The sequence below is a fragment of the Crocodylus siamensis genome, chromosome 1, assembly GCF_052110815.1.
Source record: "Crocodylus siamensis isolate JL-2025a chromosome 1, ASM5211081v1, whole genome shotgun sequence".
NCBI lineage: Eukaryota > Metazoa > Chordata > Crocodylia > Crocodylidae > Crocodylus > Crocodylus siamensis.
Window position 1 is genome coordinate 220,132,588 of NC_143395.1, and position 19,787 is coordinate 220,152,374.

Below are 19,787 nucleotides of genomic sequence, written 5' to 3' on the forward strand. Positions count from 1 at the left end.
TGGGAGACCTCTGTGCCAGTGCCAGTGGTGGCCCACTGGCTGTGGGACTACCCAGCAGCCAGCCAAGGGGGACTGCGGAGGGGTAGCTCGGTGCCCGGTGGGTGTCCAGGCTGGGGCAGCCACCATCCAAGCGCCAGCAGGGTTTGGGAGGCATTGGGTGGCAGCTGTGAAGTGTGGCCTGGGGCCCAGGATGGCAAGGGAGAGTCACCTTCTGCAGTGGTAGTGGCGGGTCGGAAGCTCAGGAGCGGGAAAGGCTGGTTCCCCTCCAGGCTGTGAATGGAAAGGGTGAGAGGAGGATCAAGGACAGCAGCAATAGCTGGCGCTGCTAGGAGAGAGAGATAGACAGACAGCAAGAGGAGCAGGAGGAGGAGGAAGAGGCGGAGGAGAGAGCAGTGGCAGGGAGACAATCCACTCTTCAGTCGTACGGGCGTTAGAAACAACCTCCTTACCTCATACTGCAAGTGGTTTGGGGGCTTTTGAATGTGTCTTGTTGTTCGAATAAAAAGGCGGAGCAGGAAAGGCAAGTCTGAGGTGATATAGGGAAAGAGATGAATCCTGCTCTTTTTGGATGCCGGTGTGTGTTTTAATTTATGGTCCTTGATTCTGTTTTTTGTAACCAAAATATCTCGACTGGAGGTGGATTCTGTGAAAGAAGCAGTGGCTTGCCAGCCTTTCCTTTTTGAGCAGACATCCTAATTTTGCCTCTTGTGGAGCTCTTCTTTGATAAAGGACCTTTCCAGGGTAGCTTGTGCATCTGACAAAATGAAGTCTTTGTATTTTTCAGTCAGTTATACATAATACTGGCATCCTGTTTGGTACAGGGGACTAAAGTGCTGCCTCACTCTTGAGGAACAGCAGAGACTCTTTTTTTTGCTTCATGTAACTGAATGTGTTAAGGCACATTGTTTCCCTACCCCCAAATCCTTCTAAAGATTTTTCCAAAATGAAGAAATTTAATTTCCGCAAAGTTTTGGATGGTTTAACTGCCTCATCACCTGGCGGCAGCAGCAGTGGTAGCAGTGGCAGTGGTGGTGGAAGTGGGGCTGGCACTGGCTCCATGCACTCTGGAGGGACTGCAGGGGCTGCAGGGACTCCCAGAGAGGAAATCCAGGAGACCCTCTTGTCGGATTATTTCCAGATTTGTAAGGTAAGGTTGGAGTGGTTTCTTCTGTTAATTTGGTGCTGGAATAGAGTCAGATAGGATCAAATAAGTTAAAAATGTAAATATCAGGGGGCCTGCTGATGCTAGCATACGTTTTAGTTGATAACTGCAAAGATTGTTTTGGTTAATCCTGGGATTATGGAATAGAAATCACACGGTTGTTCTTTCTGGTGCACAGTTGTAGTCAATGAATTCATAGAGATCTTACATTTAGAATCAAGGGCTCAATCCTGAGCTCATGCTCAGTCCTCCAACTGGTGACATGCTGGGGCTAGATAAGGAAATCAGCAGGAGCTAGTAAGAATAACATTTACAAGACAAGTGTTAGTTAGCAATTCAAACCAATATACTCTATTTTTAAGTAAAGGGGAAGCATTAAATAAGGGTAAAATCCCATGCAATTAATGATATGCATGTTTTATGTTTTGTTTTATCATTTGGGATGCACTGAACACAGGCTTAGTTATTTTGCTTTGGTATTTGTAGTGATAATAGTATTATAATACACTTCATGGAACACTGTGCATTGGATTAGTTTCTGTTTTTCTTAAGTATTAGATCCTTCAGTGACAGATTTGTCTGAGTAAGAAGTATAGGATCATCCTTCTGATTGTGATTTTTTTTCTTTTAAATATTTTTTTTTCCAAAAGAAAAGCTTCAGTACTATTATAAAATACATGAACAGAATAGGTATTCGCTGCTCAGCATTTCTGACTAAATCACAACAAAAAATCTCTTGTAATAAGAAAATGAGATCATGAATCCAGTCTTGCTGTCTTTAGCTCTGACATCAATTCTGTTGACTTTTGCTGGGAGTTTTGCCTAAGAAAGGACCGCAAAATGGTATCCCTTAATATTAGCTTCTACTCTAGTATTTCTTATAACTAGCAAAAGGAAAATGATTTATGTGGATTTTTTAAAATATCTCTGTCACTATTATTAATGCTTTTTTTTCCCTGCCCAAGATAAACTCAGCATTTTAAAGTGTTTGAAATTCACATTTGGCTCAAACTTTGTGGACAAGATTTTAGCTAAGGAAGAGACCTTTCTGTTTTTCTTGGTTTTAATACCTTTCCTAGGTTGAATTGGTTTTTTTGATTTAATACCTTTTCAGAATAAAATAAGATGATTTGATGAATGTAAGTTTTATAGATAATGACATTTATCTGCTTTAGATAGTTTTGCTTTATTAGTCAGGCTTCAAAAACACTTTTGGCTTGAAATTTGGGAAGTGTTCAATCATAACATTCCCGGTTTTGTTTTGGCGGTTTGAAAAAATGAAGAAAGATAAATAGGCAAGCTGTTTAACCAGGTAGAGTAGTTACTGTGCATGTGTCAACATAAATATTTAAAATTGATGAAGGGCATGTTCTGCTCTTGAGGAAATCAGATACCTAGCACACATTGGTTGGGGCATAATGTTTGAATCCTATTCCCAGTTAAAGCCAATATTGAGACTGACATGGATTTCAGTGAGTGCAAGATCAGGCCCTGTGTTTCAGTGAGCTTCTGGATAGTTAATAATTAAAAGGAGTTTTGCTGTTCTTTGCCTTTTGTGATCAGGCTCATGGAGCCAAATTCATCTGTGGTCTACGTAGGTACAGCTCAGTTATTTCAGTGGCATTGTATCTTTTTAGAACAGGGTTCAATTTGGCCCCTTTTGTGTATTGCTCAATAATACAATATTTTATCAAACTTCAAATGCTTTGTTAAGAGCCCCTTTCACAGTACAGTTAAATGAAAATTCAAATAATCAAGAATTTGTTAACATATTATTTCAGGGTCTGACTTAAATCCACAAAGACAAGGGAATTTTGAGTTAAGGCTAGAACTCAGCACAGTACTCCACATTTATGCCACTTCACAGTGCCTAAGATTTTATTTGTCTCAAAAGAATATTATGTGATATTATGTGTCATATTTAGTGATACTTATTCAGGACACAGTGAATTAAGAACAATGTCAGTTAATTTTTAGCCCTAACCCTAAATTTTCCTGCTTTGGCTTAATATTTCTTTAAGATATTTTTGAGCTGTGACATGTGAGTGTCTTCACAATACACCATTTTTTGAGACGATTTTGGCAAGCATTTACTCCCTCTCTGCTTAATATGAGTAGCCCTTTTATTCTTTAAAGAACATATTAATCTGGAAGGTAATAACATTACAGGAGAGGTTTTGGTTGCAGCAGCACTTGCTTATAAATGCCTGATGCTGCAGAGGCGAACTGTATAATATATGAACCATAGACTTTTTTGGATTAAAATGCATCGGCTCAAGACAAGCAAACTTGCCACAATGTTTGCTCTACAGGTCATCCTTTGTTAGGGCTCATCCAGCTGCAGGGCTTTGAAATAATCTTATGGTTCTGTTTGAATAAACCAACACAACCCCAACCCTGCATTATGAAGGATGCAGGTGCACTGCTGTGCCTGGACAGGCCCCCAATGAAGCCAGTGGGGCTCTACGCAGGTGCAGCTCTCTGCCTCCATGCTACAGGGTGCAGGACCAGAGCCATACATCGTGTCTCAGACCAAGGGAAAAGAAATGTTGCAAATATTAAAGTAAAGGATAGATCAGAGTCTAAAATGTGCCTTTTGCAGGCTACTTCTACATAGATCTTTTGTGGTTTCTGTTGAATATTATTAAGTTGTCCAGGCGGCATGTCTGTAGGCCGGGTACTATGGTCTTGGCTCACACAAAGCACCCATTAGGGCTTATGGCAATTTGAGGCTATTATGGTCTGCAGGATCAGCACAGATAGACCAACCATCTAGATATTTTCTCAAAATCTCTCAAAAGTTTTCCTTTTCTTTACTGCTTCTTACATCTTTGTCTAGATGTAAAACAGAAAAGCTGACTCATACTTAAGAATTGTGGGGCCAATCCTGAATTCCTTACTTAGACAAATCTTCCCATGCCAAGTGAATGAGAGATTTTTCTTGAATAAAAATTGTAGAATCAAATCTACAGTTAGGATTCTGGTGTTGTTAGTTATATATTTAAGGGTTAGTTCATCTGTTCCATTAGATGTTTGGGGTTTTTATCACTGTACTGCCTATTTGAGATGGCAAAAAATTAATAAAAGGAAATGAAATATTGTCTTTTATTTTGAACCAGTGGAGGTACAAATCCTATAATCTACATGGCTGCCCTTGGGAAGTAGTGTCCATGTGCAAATCATAAAGGTATTGATTATCGTTCAAATCAGCCAATTCAAATTTGTGATATAGTAACCTCATGCCAAAAACTGATCCTGATCCACTGAAATTAGTAGTAAAGTTCACACTGATTTTAATGAGGATAAAATTAGTCTCATGTTATGCTAAAGATCACGATAATATTCTCATTTTAGTATCAAAAATGTGATTTTCTGACAGAGGTTTGTAAGTAAATCCAACCAGTCTCATGTTAGTATAGAATCTTGGAAGATCACATATATGTTGTTGCAAATCTCGTGGGTAAAACTTTGAATGGAAAGAATATAAGTAAGGATACTAATAATTTTATTACTTTTACAGAAGGTTGGTTGGTAGGCATGCCGTTTCAAGAAGGTGGAATGAGAATGAAGATATATACTTATCAGATCTGTAGTCCTTGTTCATGGAAGAATCTCTCCCATTGAGAACTACCTGAGTTTTTCTTCCTTAAGGACTGCAGAATTGAGCCTATGCTAATGATATTTTTAATCTGGATATGCAGAAATTTTGGGAATCAAGGTCTGAGTTAGGAAAATGAGAACTGTCATTATGGATGAGACCTGAGATCAGTTTAGTCCAGCATTGTTGTGACCAGCTCTAGATACCACAGAAGAAGGTTCAGGAACCCCACAGTGGGTAGATATGGGATAATCCACCCCTTTGGAAGTATTTTTCAAAAACTCTAAAGCATGGGGGTTGTTCATTTCTTATAAATGTTGTGTTTACCTTCACAGTTACAATTGAATATTCTTATATATACAAGCAGCCAACATCTTCCCATCCCTCCCCCTCTTTAAATCTTGCTAAACTCATTGGGTTAATCATGTAGGCATGTAACCAGGGTACAGACTGCACATTTTTCAAGAACAACAACACGAGGGTAAGGGAGACCACCCCCATGGGGGCAGCAGCATCGCTCACAGGATTGATTAGAAGGCTCATGGTTTGGGCAGAGGTGAGGCCTACTAACCCCAGTTGATGTACAGTTGAGGGAACTGCCGCCGTTGAGATGCATGCCACCAGTAATCATTCCACCAGGACAGCCTCTGCATTTTATTGCTGATCTCTTGTCCCTTTAACAGTATGGCTTCAGTAGGAGCTGAGAAGCTGGTGGCTGAATCCCTCTCTTGCATATTGATACTGTGTAATTATGGCAATTTAATGTTTTTGGTGCTTGATTTGATCTAAGTGATTTTTACTATGATGCATTTTGAATTGGATCCTATTAAGAGATAGAACTGAGGTTTACAGAGGAGGAAGGCCAGCATTTAAACATTGCCATGGTCCTTCCTACCTAGTTGTCAATCAGATTTTTGACTTAGTCAGGGTCCAACAGCTGCTCTACATTTTGTGATCTGTTTGTTCTCTTCCAAAAGTATGGGGTGGGGATGCAAAAATGTTTGCTGAGAACACATACTGACCTCCAAACGAGACCAAAACAAATGCTATCTGACATGATACCTGGTGGCATTCTGTTCCTGCAATGCAGTGCCAAAGCAGTTCATATCTTCTTATTAAATGTATTCCAGATGCATGGTCATTTCTCATTACTCAATTTTTAACCCCCATGAATGACAGATGAATTTAGGTAAGTCTGTGCTCATGGGCTGTTAGCTCCTCATAATCCAAAGGGCAGAGTTAAGGTTGTTTCAAGGTTCTTAAGTGTGTATTTACATACCTTGATATGTTTGGATTTCTCTTAAATGTAGCCTTAACTTCTATAACTTTCCAGGGGTTATAGGTGCTGGCACCCTATTTTTTCAGTCTCTGGAGAGGAACATTCAGTTCCACTGGGTGCGTTTACACATGTGTTTTAATACACATTAAAGTATCACAAAAACGTGCCCTTTCACTAATGTGCATTAAAATAGGCTAATGTACCTTTTTCTAGTACCTTACAATGGAGGTACTAAATTTAATGTGTGTTAGCAAAAGCGCATTACTGAACATATGCCCACTGAGAACAAAAGAATAAAATACTTTTATTCAGAAGGGCCACCTGAGGGCAGCCTGTGGTTATAGTTCCATGGTAATAATGGAAAATGGCAGGCATTTAGAAATGCCTTGAAGGGTCTGCTTTAAAATTAATTTTAACTCCAAGACTAGTTAAAGGATTTACCTGTAAATTTTCACACAATTCATGTTATATTCTATCTTTCATGATTTTATGGGAGATTTTTCACATCTAACCAAGAGTTTGAATCAAAATCTTTGCGTATCGATTTATCCGATCTACTACATTCTTAAAATGTGTTAGTCTAGATCCTAGGAGCCTGCATATTTACTTACATCCACATAATTTATGTTAAGAGAATGTTTTGGTTGCAAAGTCAAGCATTCAAAGTGCAGGAACTGATCTAATGAAGGTTGCCTGTGCAACTGTAATTTGGCTACTTTATGTAAATACATCATGATACAGACTTCATTTACATGAAGGCATACCTTTTTCCCATAGCCTTATTTCATTCAGTTTTAGTTAGTGCCCAAGATGGAAAGAGGTTACTGAATAGAAAATTACAGTGAATTTTCTAAAAAGTAAAAGTGAACTCCTTACAAAGTGAACAGTGAGACCAGGAGTTCATCTGTATGTAAGTGGTTAATGCACTGAACTGATATATAGATAAACCTGCATTTGTAAACAATAGGCAATACTTTGGGATCTCTCTTGTGTTATGCAGCTAAGTGAATTATGCACGTATTGGATATGCAGATGTGTAGCATACTGTATGTAGTTGATATACAGATGTGCACCATCCTGTATTTAAAATAGTCTTCTTCCTTATCATTCAGCTTGTTCCCTTATCTTTTCTCATCATGAGCATTCATCACAGTGTTATTTGAAAGCTTTGAATGTTATTGAAAGCTACAGAACAGCCCAAGGACTGCATGTAGCTCAGCAGGGCAATCCCAGTGGCCCACCATTATTTTTTTATTAAGTTGTTTTATTAAATTGTGACAATTATGTGGTTGTATTGTTTGTTTTGATGTTCCCTGTTGAAAGTGATTTTGGATGTTTTTTTCTGGTTGAAAAAGAGCTCATACTGGATTGCAGAGGGGCTGGGAGTGGCCTGGTTCATGGTATTCTGCCCTCTGCATGGTGAGAAAAGGGCCCTTTTCTGAAAGCTCTGGCTCTGTCTAGAAGCTGTGGGAGGAGATTTAAGCAGAAGAGTATGCAGTTTGTGTCTGTGCGTGTGTGCCCACGCGCACAAGAGCAAACGCCTGCTGGAGTCCACTGAAGCTCCAGAGAGTGGGAATGCAGGGTATCAGCCACTTGGGGACTGTGGTTGAAAAGGCTGGAGTAGTGGGGCATTTGCTGAGGGCCAGCAGAGGGCCAGGGACTGAAAAGTAAGCACTGGCCAGATGTGACAGTGAAGTGTTAGGAAGTAGTGTGTTTTGAACCATTATGTTATGTTCTGTCTTCTCCAGTTCCATTGGAAGGTTTTTCTATTTGGTTCTTACAGTGTGTCTTTTGTTATCCCCGAAACCTGACTGTCCCTTTAATTGGGTATCTCACCTCAGGGGAGTTTGCACTCTCACTGCCTTGGCCTACTTGGGGTCCCATCATGTAAACAAAAATGGGATTTGAAAAACAGTCTTGTGTCCTGACTGTGGGAAGATTTGCTAATTTGCATGTGCAGTGCAGAATGCATATGTGCTGAGGGCTGGCACCTGCTCAAAATATATCCTACCTGTCATGGATTCCATTGGAATGGATGTCTTGCAAGTGGCCCTCCATAATATTTGAGCTGTGTATCCCTATGTTAGGAATATTAATGAACTGATATTCAGTCCAGCCTTGTGCAGTGGAAAAGCATTACAATATTACTCCCATTTTATTGGGAATTGGGATACAGAAAAAATTAAGGTTAAAATTGTCAAGAGTGCCCAGTAATTGTCTCTCCTGGGGCTGATTTTTCAGAATGCTTAGGATTTTACAGCACTTTTGTCTTGAAAGTGTGGCTCCCAACAACGTTACTTGCATATGTAAATACTCAGCAGTTCTGCCAAGTGGTTCCCAGGTGTCTCAGATTAGATACCTAGAGAATGAGAAACACCCATTGAGTAGCCACCTGTAAAAGTTTGGCTGAAGTGACTTGCCCAGCATCAAAGACTCTGGCAGAGACACTACTAGAATGACATTCTCTAGCAGGATATTCAGTTGGTTCACTTAAAAGACCAGCAAAGTTCCTCCTGTAGTCCTTTTCCTTACTTACACAACACGCCTTCCAGCTTCTTCAGCAAATAAGGTAAGGGTCCTACTGAAACCATCAGTATTCTTCTATACTACATAGTGCTGATTCATTCCTGTGAATAAACTACTGTTTAGATTAGGCAGTTTCCTGCTCAGTATGCTGCCTTTATTAAATCCCAGTCTGACATTAGCTCTTCGTTGCATTTTAAAGGGGATGCAGTTGCTTAAATCAGGGATGTGGATTTGTAGGTTTGGGCCAAAGCACCTTATAGAAGTGCTATCTTCATTTTATAGATGGAAAAAATGAGGCATGAGAGATGAAGTAACACAACCAAAATTATTCAAAATGCACTGTTTTTCTTGACTATAGTAAAAAAAGAGATGCTTGAAAAAAGCGGTTTACTTGGCTCCATGAACGTGTCTTAGCTGATGTAAGAATCTAGCTAGGAGTGAAGGAGGAGAACTGAGGGGTCTGTGGTTGGAAGTTGTAGTGTCAGCCTGCGGGAGGGAGGAGACAGCTGTGCTGTTCAGTAGAGGTGGCTGGTAATGGTTACTTCCCTAAATATAATGGGATCTCATCTGGGGTTCTCTGGTGTTAATTCCAAACCTAACAGTCCTGCTCACAAGGAAAGTTTGTGAATTGTAACATACTGGTAATACAAATGGTTATCTGCAGTTAAGTTCAGAGTCTGGGATGCCATATGCCTCCTATAGCTCTGTCTGCAGAATTTGAACCATAATTCTCAAGACTCTGATCCTCTTAGTGCACATAATCCAAAATAGCCCCAGAGACTTCTGTAGGGTGCTGTGCAGCTAAACTGTTGACCCTCCCATGTCTGTTCATGGGATCAGGGCCTAACCAATTAAAATGAGTTGCATATGTTTTATACAAAAAGACCTGCAATAAAAGAACATTCATATTGTGAAGAAAATGACTCAAAAGTCAGGAACCTGAGTTAACTCTGGACCCTTGTCTGGGTGTGTTACAAAATAGTTTTTAATAATGATCGTATATTATTATTTCCTTAGGGTGTTTGCCTAATTTATGGCTAGATACTCCTTTGTACACAGGTTGGTCTATAGTTTAGTAAGGTTGCTATTTAATATTTATTTTCCTCGTTATTTTCACTACAAGAGAGCTTTTGTTTGCTTCCCTGCACATCATGCAAACAGCGTATTTGTTGAGTTGTAAGCTTTGACCTCTACCTCATTCATCACATCCTGTCCCTCCCATGTTTTTGAGAAACGTGGTGTTGGAAAGGACCTGAAGTGTCATTTAGTTTAACTTCCTGTAAAGATGCAGGATTTACTGTTCCTAAACTACATCCAAAGTGGAAGTGTACTTTCAGTTACCCTTATCTAGCTTTAGTTCTATTGCAGACTAACTTTGTAGTACATGTAAAATACATTTTCGGTAAAAGAACAAAAAAACCCCAAAACATAACACAGGATTCCTGTTTCACTGTGGATCTCTTCCTCTTAAGTTTTATGCTAGTTTGCCTGCACTATGTATGAAGCAGTGTATCTACAGGAGAAATAGTATGTAGTTATGAATGTGGCTCCTGGCTGAAAGAACAGTAGAACAATGGAACAAACTGCCTAGAGAATATGAAATCTCTTTCATTGGCAGTTTTTAAGAAGAGATATCCGAGATGATTTTGGAACAGTGAATTCTGCATGTAAATAAAGTGATCATTCTTTTGCTTCTTGGACACAGTGCAGTCACATATGTCATCTGTGTAGAGGCCCACAATGTAAATTTGTATTTGATTTTGATTTCACTCTGATTTCAGCATTTTACACTGACTTGGTATGGATGTAACTGATTACACAAATTATAAGACTGTGGAGAGTCAGCCATAGAGGCTGCAACCCCATTTACAAGAAAAAGGGTTAGAGATAATGTTGTGTGAGCAAATTCAATATTGGGCTAGATTGAGGTGCCTACAAAGTAAGGCATTGCCAGTGTTGCCAACTCTCATGATTTTTGTTGTTGTTCTTGAAGTCTACTCTTCAGAAATTGAAAAACTTGGGTGGGGGTGTACATACACACGCGTACAGAGAGCTAAGTTTTTCACATTCCCATAGAGTAGACTTTAAGACTTTAAGAACAATGCCAAAAATCATGAGAGTTGGCAGTACTGCATTGCAATACTCAGCTTTGATGTATCTGGCTCTCCGGGTGGAATCCAGATCTGATAGTTGATGCCTAGGCTCCTCATAGTATGTAGACAGAGGAATACTTATTTTCTGGATTTTGATGATGTTTCGTGTTATAGGTGCTCACAGGCCAAGTTTCAGGTACCAGGGTAAAACCCATGGAATATGCATTTTTCCAGCAGAAGCTGCATAAGAAGTTTTTAGGGTCACAGATTTGGGCTTAGATGCCTAACTTCACTCTGAGTCCTTTGTTATATGCCCAAAGTCCATTTCTGGATCTGACCATTTGGCATTTTCTGCTTTTTTTTTTTTTTTTTTTTTTTTGAGCCTCACTTAGCAACCTTAATATTGTTTTAACATTTTAAAACGACATTTTAAATGAAATGCAAAGGAATACTTATAAAGCAGAGAAGAAGCATCATGGGGAACCCTTCCATAGGCACTCATGTCCAGAGTACCAGTCCAGGCCAATCCTTAGGGCTGCTCTACATTGTGCCAGCTGGCAATGGCTCCAGTGACCATTTTGGTTCCTGAGGAACAGAAATGTCCCAACTACACATGCTTCTCCTGAACATGCTTCTTGTACCATGGGTGGAAATTGTGTTGTTTCCATTCAGCTGCTATAGGGATGCCAAGATAATCCTCAGAGCAGATCTGCTAGTTTTCATTACTGCCGAAGTAGAGTAAGGCAGCCACAGAAAAGCCAGGTTTCATTCAGTGTATTACTTCAACCCTTGTGAGAGGAGATATTGTCAGATATCATATGCGCAGAGTTCCACATCCACCATCAGGGATCAAAAACAGTCTTCAAATTGTATACAGCAGGACTGTCATAGACAGTTTGAAGATTGCTAATGATGAACGGTTAAATATTATCCATGTTGTGTGGTACCTTTCTCTGCAAGATATTATGTTGCAAATGATAAATCTGCTTGAATATGCTCCAAATCTGGCATAAAATCAAAATTTAACTGGAACACTGAAAGATGTACAGTGCCTCAACATTCTGAACGTTCATCATACTTAAAAATGACTGAACCACTGTAGTTCATATATTAAAAAAATAAAATCAACTCTCACAATCCCTACATTTGGGCAGAGAATAGTTTGGAAAAATTTAATCTTGACGAGAAAAGCAGAAAATGGTTAAAAAATTGTAAAAGGCTTTTAAAATTAGAAAGGATTGGGGTATCTTAACTGTAGGTCTTTCTATATATTCCACTTACAATTTCCAAGGCAGTGACACTTTTTTACTTCCAGTTAAGAATAGAGAAGTATTTTATTTTTGGTGTTTTGAATCATGGTGGAGGGGGGCAGGAACAGGAACATTTTCCTTTTAGGACTTGCAAGCATGTTGAATATTTTACAATTCTAGTAAGTATCCACAGAGTAGTTCTCCACTGGACTAATAATAATCTGGACAGAGCATATTTTCTGCCTGTAGATTTTTATGGGTAAATGCTGCCACAGCAACAAAAATCAATACAAACTTTTACTTGAATTACTTTGACTTGGGGCCAGATTCTCAGCTCCCACTCACAAAAAAACTCCCATTTAAGTTAATGTGCCACATGTAGCTATGGTGAAGCACTGGAGTTAATGCTCACTTACAGCAACCTGAATTTGACCCACTGGGATTTTTACATATGGTGAGACTCCAGGTTTTCTTTCCTGTTCCACTGGCACTAATGGGTGTAGGAAGGGCTATAGTGGGTGTGTCTACACGTTCATTAATATGCTGTAATTACAGCCCATTAAGTTTGGTACATGTAATAAATGGGCTGTAATTGACACTACTGCACATTAGTGCCAGTGCACACTTTTTAAGTGATGCTAATGTGCAGCGCAGTAGGCTAATTCTACTCTGCATTAGCACATTAGCATGATTTTTGCATGCTGGGCTGTTGCGCAGTAGAATTAGTCTACTGTGCTGTTAGCGTCTCATGGAGATGCTTCCAGTGGGTCTTTGGCATGGTCTCTGCTATTCCTGTTTCTTTGACAGTTCCTCTACAAATATAAGTGGGATAGAGTGCTTTTGGTGGAGCATGGGGGAAAGGTTAGAAGGGATAATCACTCTCCACAGCATGTCTCCTTAAATCTGTAAGCATTTCTTCACAGTGCATAATACCCTGAAAAGCTTTATCATTCATGATTTACCTTGCTTTCCAAAGGCTGGCCATAGCAGCACAGATAGTGCTAAACTGGCATGAGTAAAGCCCAAGGAATAATAGAAAAGTTGAAGTTCAAGGGGATTTTCCAAATTTTTCATTCTGCATTTGAAAGAGCAGTCTTCAGAAAAACTGCTTTTTGAAACTCCTAAGGTTATGTATTGTGCCTAACATGGTCATTTATATCTCCATGCAGCAGATGTAAAACACAACCATACTGATCTGATAATGTTTTTCTGCCTGTTTGCACTTGTGAAAGTGGCTGCACTTTGAGGCAGTGGAGAGTCAGGGTGCTGGATGTTCTTGGCCCTATGGGCGTATTTACACGTGCCTATTTAAGGCGCTTTAGTCCAATTTAAGGCACATTAAGGGCTCGTGTCTACATGTGCATGCCTGTAATGTGCCTTAAAAATGGTGATTTTAGGCTACCCAAATTTAGGCACAAATAGCTAAAGTGCATTAATGCATGTGTAGACGTGTTAAGGCACATTAACACTGTGTATGGACTGAGTTGGGACTAACTTTAGCTGTGCCACATCAGTCTGCACACTTGGCATTAATGTGTATTAACGCATGCATGTATAGACCTGAGCCTAAACTGCCTTAATGCACATTAAGATAATGCACATTCAATTTAGGCATACTTAATTGCATGTGTAGACACATCCTATGTAGACTTTTTTCAGGAAGTGAGGACTTCAAGTAAAGTTTGGGGGGTTCTTTCTTTAGTGTTGTGAACTGTGTCAGCTTTGATATACTTGTTCTTAAAGCTAAATTGGCTGACTGAAAGATGCAGTTTGATATTACTTTCTTGTTTGGGGCCCAAATAATGTGAAGAAATGAATTCAGAATGTAAGTAACACTTTCTAGAAGTAGAATATTTCCAAAAAAAGAGGTAGGGGGGACTTTCTGGAAAAAAATGACATGCTTTAGAAAAGAGATCAGTTTGATCTTAATTTTCATAATCTTCTTTTTTTATATCTTTGACATAGGAATATTACTGAATTGTATTTATAAATATTTGAGGGCTTTATTATATAAAAATGATTTAGAAAGTGTCCTGCTTCATAAGGGGAAAAAAGCTCTGAACATAATACAAAAAGCTCTTTTATTGTATGATACAGGCTCATTGGTTGTCAGTTCAGATACTAATGATATACAACTTTTTATTTATTTATAAATAATGGGGCAGTGGGTGATACTTACGGAACTGTTAAAAAAGACTGATTTAAAATCTAGTTTGTTTTCTCTTCGTCCATGGCAGAGGTTTGTCATGGTCCTGTGATATTTTATTGAATAAGTTTTACAGTGAAGTTAAATATCAGAAGAATTAAAATAGCAAAAAAGCTGTTCTTTGTTGAAATTGTGGTTTTACTCTGAGGCTATATAAGCTTTAACCATCAGGGCATTGAATGTCTGGACTCGGTCTGGCCTTTGGATTCTGTCTCAGTGGTTACAGGGGGAATGGTAGGTCTTGGGCAGCCTCCATTCCTCCAGACTCTTACCTATATGTATGTGTTGAAGGTCTTGGTGTGATAGTCACAGGACTCCGTACAAGAGATTTATCAGGCACCTGAAAAGACCTCTTACGCTTACACCACAATCCAGGGGATTGACAGTTGCCTGCTGTGTAAATATCAGGATATCTTCTAGCTCAACTGATTTGCTCTCAGGGTCTAATCAGTCAGATCTTTGAATTTTTTTTTGTAATCAAAAATAATTTTTTACTAAATTTTACATCAGCTAGCTCTGCAAAGTCAGTCATCAAAGCTAAGAGAGAATTGGCTGTGTTCTGTTAACAGAACTGCTTACAAGTTTCCTATCTGTTATAAGCCACTTGAAGACAATGGAGTTATACAAGGTCATTAATGACCTGACTTGCACTTTAGATTTTGTTGTTATTATTGGTGATGTTATATGAAAGAGAAAAAAATCTTGATTCTGAGATCCCAGAATGAATGCCTAAAATTGACAGTAAGTGTGGGGGAAAAACAACAATTCAACTCTTCCCCCGCTCCCATAAAAAGAATACCCTTGATATAGAAATCAGAGTATTAATAAACATGTCCTTTCACAATGCCAGTTTTCAACTTGTGTTAACCTTACTGGAATCACCTAGCAAGAATCTATACATTTTGGAAAAGCTGAAAAGACTGTGTAAGATCTGTATAGCAATGAGCCATCTGTGTTCACAGATCTTCTTATAGAAGATTAGCTAGCTCTATGGCATTGTACCTTCCTTGAGCCTCAGCTCTCTGGATAGCCTTTCATAGTCTAGAGGAGCTCAGGTGGGAGAGGTAACTTGTGAAGTTTTCTAATCCTGACATTTGTTTTTCTGTCTAGGGCAGGGGTGTCCAGCTTGCCCTGCCCCAGTGGGCTGGACCTGGGCTGAGAGATTCCTTGCAGGCCAGACCTGGTCTGGTTGCAGTGCAGGCATTGCCAGGGTGAGGGGCTGCAGCACCAGTACAAATGGCTATGGGGCATAGGGTGGCAGAGCTTTGTTATTTCTTTAATTTACATTCACCGGCTCTTTTTTATTTCACTGGCTTAAAATGTTTGTATTGCAGTTACTTTTATCATTTGCTAAAATGCAAAAAAGAAACCCCTTTACTAAGAAGCGTAAAAATCACAGTTCATAAGAATACAGAATTATTAAATCAAGAATATTGATAATTGGCTTATTCTCTGTTCCACCTCTATTTTACTGGTACTGTAGTAGGACTCGGGTCGGGGGCTGGCTGGATCTCACGTTGGTGGCTTCTCAGTCTTCACCTTTCTGGGCTTGGAGTCTCTCCTTTTTCCTCGGCTACCATGCCTGTTACTTTAAAAGGAAAAGGGTTGGGAGGCTGCCTCACATCCCAGGGAATCACTGGTCTGGCTTTCTCCTTATTCTCGCATCAGCTCTGGTAACTTAGCACCTTATGGCTACCCACGGCCTCTGAGCGCTCTCTAATCTTGCCCACACCTCGCAGGCATGTTAACAGTTTCATCAGCCTTGGGGATGATCCCTCAACCCCAGGCCAGTATGTTCCTCATCTAGCTTCTGGTCTTGCCTTGTAGAGCTTTGGTCTGCCCCCTCCTGAGTCCACCTTCCCCTTTAAAGGCACAAGGCTTGCCCCTCAAGGCTCTGGTCTCATCTTTTCTGGGCTCCCTCTTCACCCTGCATGTATTCTAGTCTCACCCCAGGGTCCTGATAATGCCCCTTTAGGGCCCCAGCTGTGGCTCTCAGGGCCTCTGGTTGTGCCCTTGCCATTGAGCTGCATCCTTCCTCGGCTGTGTTTTATCTGAATTTTGAATCCAGCCCTTGGCAGGGCCTGCAATCCTCATGCACCCCTCAAGTGCCTCTGGGACTTCCACCTCCCCTGTCAGTCCCAATCCTGTTCCTCTGGCTGTAACTGTAACAGAAAAGTCAGCCCTTGGGCCATAAATAAAATGCACTCTGGCTGCATAAGAAAGTCCTGCTCATAGTCAACTCTCAATTCCTAGGTGGTAATTAGCCCTATGTGGGGTTTCCTGCAGGGTTTGAATTACTCTTTGCCTCGGGGGGGTCTGCAAAAAAAAAAAAAAAAGAGCTGATCAGAGACCCCCCCCGGTCTGATTTTCAAATCTTATTGGCAAGGGGGAGGAAGGATCTGGATGGGACTTTTGTCTGTTATGGGAGGGCTCAGCCCCCCCAACCTCCTCCATAATTCAAACTCTGGTTTGCTGCAGTCCTTCAGCCTCAGCAGTTGTAATGCAGATCTCCTTCCCTGGTAGCCTGCAAGGTGGCCCCCCTGGGTTCAAACCCTGAGTTTATATGTAGCTCAGGCACTGTTGCCCTGGTCTTATAACATCCCTGCTCCCCACAGGTGCTTGTCTTTAGGCTGACTGGCTGGTTTTCAGAGAAGCTTCCAGCCAGTACTGTGGCAAGAAAGTCTGGTGCCTGGGGCAAAGCCCGCAGTGGCAGCCTGCCCTCGCCCTGTGCACAGATCCGGGGAACACATGCCCCCACCAAGCTTGCCTGGGAGTGCATGCTGTGGCGGAAACCACCCTTCTCCCATCCCTGCACCCCTCCCCAAATGAGCCACTTGCCGATCTGTCCCATGCCCTGCCATTGCTGGGCAGTACCTGTTGGCGCTCTTTCGCTTCAGCGCTCGGGACAGTTGCCTTGCTTGCGCCGCACCCCTTGCTATGACACTGCTTCCAGCTGTTGGTGATAGGAGCTAATGCTCTGTTCCCTGGTACTGCTGTGGTGCAGCTAGTTTTGCAGCAGGCAGACTGCCATACTAAATAGTTTCTGCCTTGTTGAACTATGTCAGTTTTACTAGCCCCACAGCAAGCACTGTCCTAGCCTAAGGTGCATAGATAGCCTGTTCTCTGCTACTCTGAGCAAACCTCCTGCTACTCTGAGCAAGCAGCCTGGCTCACCTGGCGTTCTTTACTGCTAATTCCTCAATAGTAACAGGGAGATTGGGCGTCCTGTTATTGGTACATAGATTAAAGCTGAATTACACCTACATTCTAACCAAGGGACACACCAATATCCAAAATAACTCTAAATTAAGTCATTTTGATCAGCATGTTTGTATTAAGTACTAAAATAATTAATGGTGTTAATAGACTTAAAAGAAAAAAGGACCATAATTTCTGAACTTTCCTGACAGGGAAACCTCTGGAGTTTAGAGCTTATCATATTGTAAATTCATATCTTGTGACCATAGCTAAACATTTCTGGGAATAGTGCCCAAATAGGATAAATGCAGTGACAATAGTCATGACTCAGCAGACCACTTTTAGGGTGCTCCCAGTTTTTTCACTGTTAAATAATATAAAAATTATAGGCATGTGTCATTTGTAATCTGTTTTTCCTTTTAAATCAAAGGAAAAATAAAACTGTAAGTACATCAGCACATCTTTTCTTAGGTACCACAGTAAGTTGTACAACAATACCTAGGGTTTTGTCACAGATCATAAAGGAAGCATTTGATTGAGGCTACTAACAACAGAATGTGATTATCTGCAATACTTTTAACAAGCTATACTATCTAAATTTAATAAGTGTTCAGATGTTTATTTTTTCATTCATATTAGAGAACATGCTTATCCATTGTTTCAGCTATATTTGATAAAAAAAAAATGAAATTATACTCAAGAAAACCATAAGTTTCCCTTAGCATAGCCTATCGCCGGATCAGAAATTCCAGAATAAACATAATATCTCTTGTTATGAATAGGAGACTTTCAGCTCATTCTTTGTCTCTTTAACAAGACTCTGAAAAAAAATAGGGTTTACAGAATACACTAAAGCTTGGATATTCATAGATTTCTTTGAGGCTAGAAAGGACCATTCTGTTCAGTTAGTCTGACTTCTTCCAGAATTCAGGTCATGGACCCTCACCTGGTGATTCACATCATTGGTTACAGTTTCTGGTTTCAAGCCTACAGTTTAGAAGGACATCCAGTCTGGATTTAAAGGCTTCAGCTGAGGAAGGATCCATTGCATTCCTAGTTACAGTAAAAGCTCTGTTATCCGGCATCCACAGGGAATGGGGGGTACCGGTTAATCAAATAGGCCGGTTATCTGATAGTTATACTGGGTGAGAGATTCAGTGATGAAGTCACGATACAGCACAAGAACAACGCGATCACAATGGTGGATGTTTACAGTTAAGACTGCTGCTAGCGACACCGCTCGGCAGCGGCCTGGAACTTCCATAAACAACAGATCTATGAGAAGCGCACAGCAATTGGAATTTTTCCGGATAGGTGAAGGAAGATTTGTATTGCTGTCTATGACAGATGCCGGTTAATGGAGCGTTCCGGGTGGTAAAGTGCTGGATAACACTGCTTTTACTGTACCTTGTTCCATTGGTTAATTATCCTCACTATTCAACTGTTGTGCCATATTTCTTGTCTGAATTTGTGCAGCTTCAGATTCCATTCTAAGCCTACGTTCTCTTTATGGCTTTTCCCTGCTAGATTAAAGGACTGTTTATTATCAGAAATCACTTCCCCATCTAGATAATTATATGCCATGGACAAGTCATCTCTTAACTCTCTTATGTGAAAACATTAAGTCCTTGGTTCCCAGCATAAAAGACTAGCCATTGCTGCTGGCTTCCAAGATAGGCTTTCTCTAGCCACCAGATCAGCTGCAGCTCCCCATTCAATATGCCTGTCCATATGCCTGACTTTTGCTGAACAACACCTTAAATTTCCAGTCTATGAGTAGTGATTAGTCTGCTTTAGGGGCTACGCATAGGGGGTGCATGTGGGTGCACATGCACCCCCTGAGTGTGGTGGTGCACCCCTTACAAAAAGGCAGCACCCACTCCGGCTGGCCTGGGATCCATGTACACACCCCTGGCTGGACTGCACCTCACACAGCATCCATTCGGGCCACTCTAGATGCAAACAGAAGAGCAGCTCCTTGTTATAAATCATGGCACTTTTTTGCTCTGGACCATGGCTTGGTAGCTCAGCTGAAGAACATTGGCATCTGCTCTTAGCTCCGTATCTTGGACTTGCCCTTTCGTTCTGCCTCCCTGGCTATTGAGCTTTGGCTCTTGGTTTCTTACTACCCACTAGGTCGGGAGATCAAGCTGCTGTTTAGAGCATTTGCCAGCTTGCAGCTGCTCTCTAGGAATGCCCCTCCTGACTCCCAGCCCCAGCACTGTTTTCAGAATGGGAAGAGGGAAAGGGAGTGGAGAGAGCTCATTCTGGGGGTTGGCCTGCCAGCGCTGGAGGGTAGGGCAGTTGGACTGGAGCCCTCCCCACCACCCCCCTCCTCCCCACCAACCTCAGGGAAGCTCCAGTCCACCTGCCTCACCCTCTAGCACTGGGTGAAAAAACTCCAGACCAAACTCCCTCCACTCCCTTCCCCCCTCCCATTCTGAAGACAGTGCTGGGAGCAGGGCTGAACTGCAT

The 19,787-nt window shown here is 41.0% G+C and overlaps 1 protein-coding gene across 5 annotated transcripts in view; it reads left to right on the top strand.

The window, feature by feature from the left end:
• The first annotated feature begins 243 nt into the window (after positions 1 to 243).
• STXBP5L (syntaxin binding protein 5L) overlaps positions 244 to 19,787 on the top strand; it is a 389,375-nt gene continuing 369,831 nt past the window's right edge. For all 5 annotated transcript variants that reach the window (XM_090057223.1, XM_090057239.1, XM_090057229.1 and 2 more), the window contains exon 1: positions 244 to 1,147. In XM_090057223.1, the coding sequence (XP_089913349.1) occupies positions 944 to 1,147 (204 nt within the window). In that variant the 5' untranslated portion in view covers positions 244 to 943. The remainder of the gene's footprint in view (positions 1,148 to 19,787) is intronic.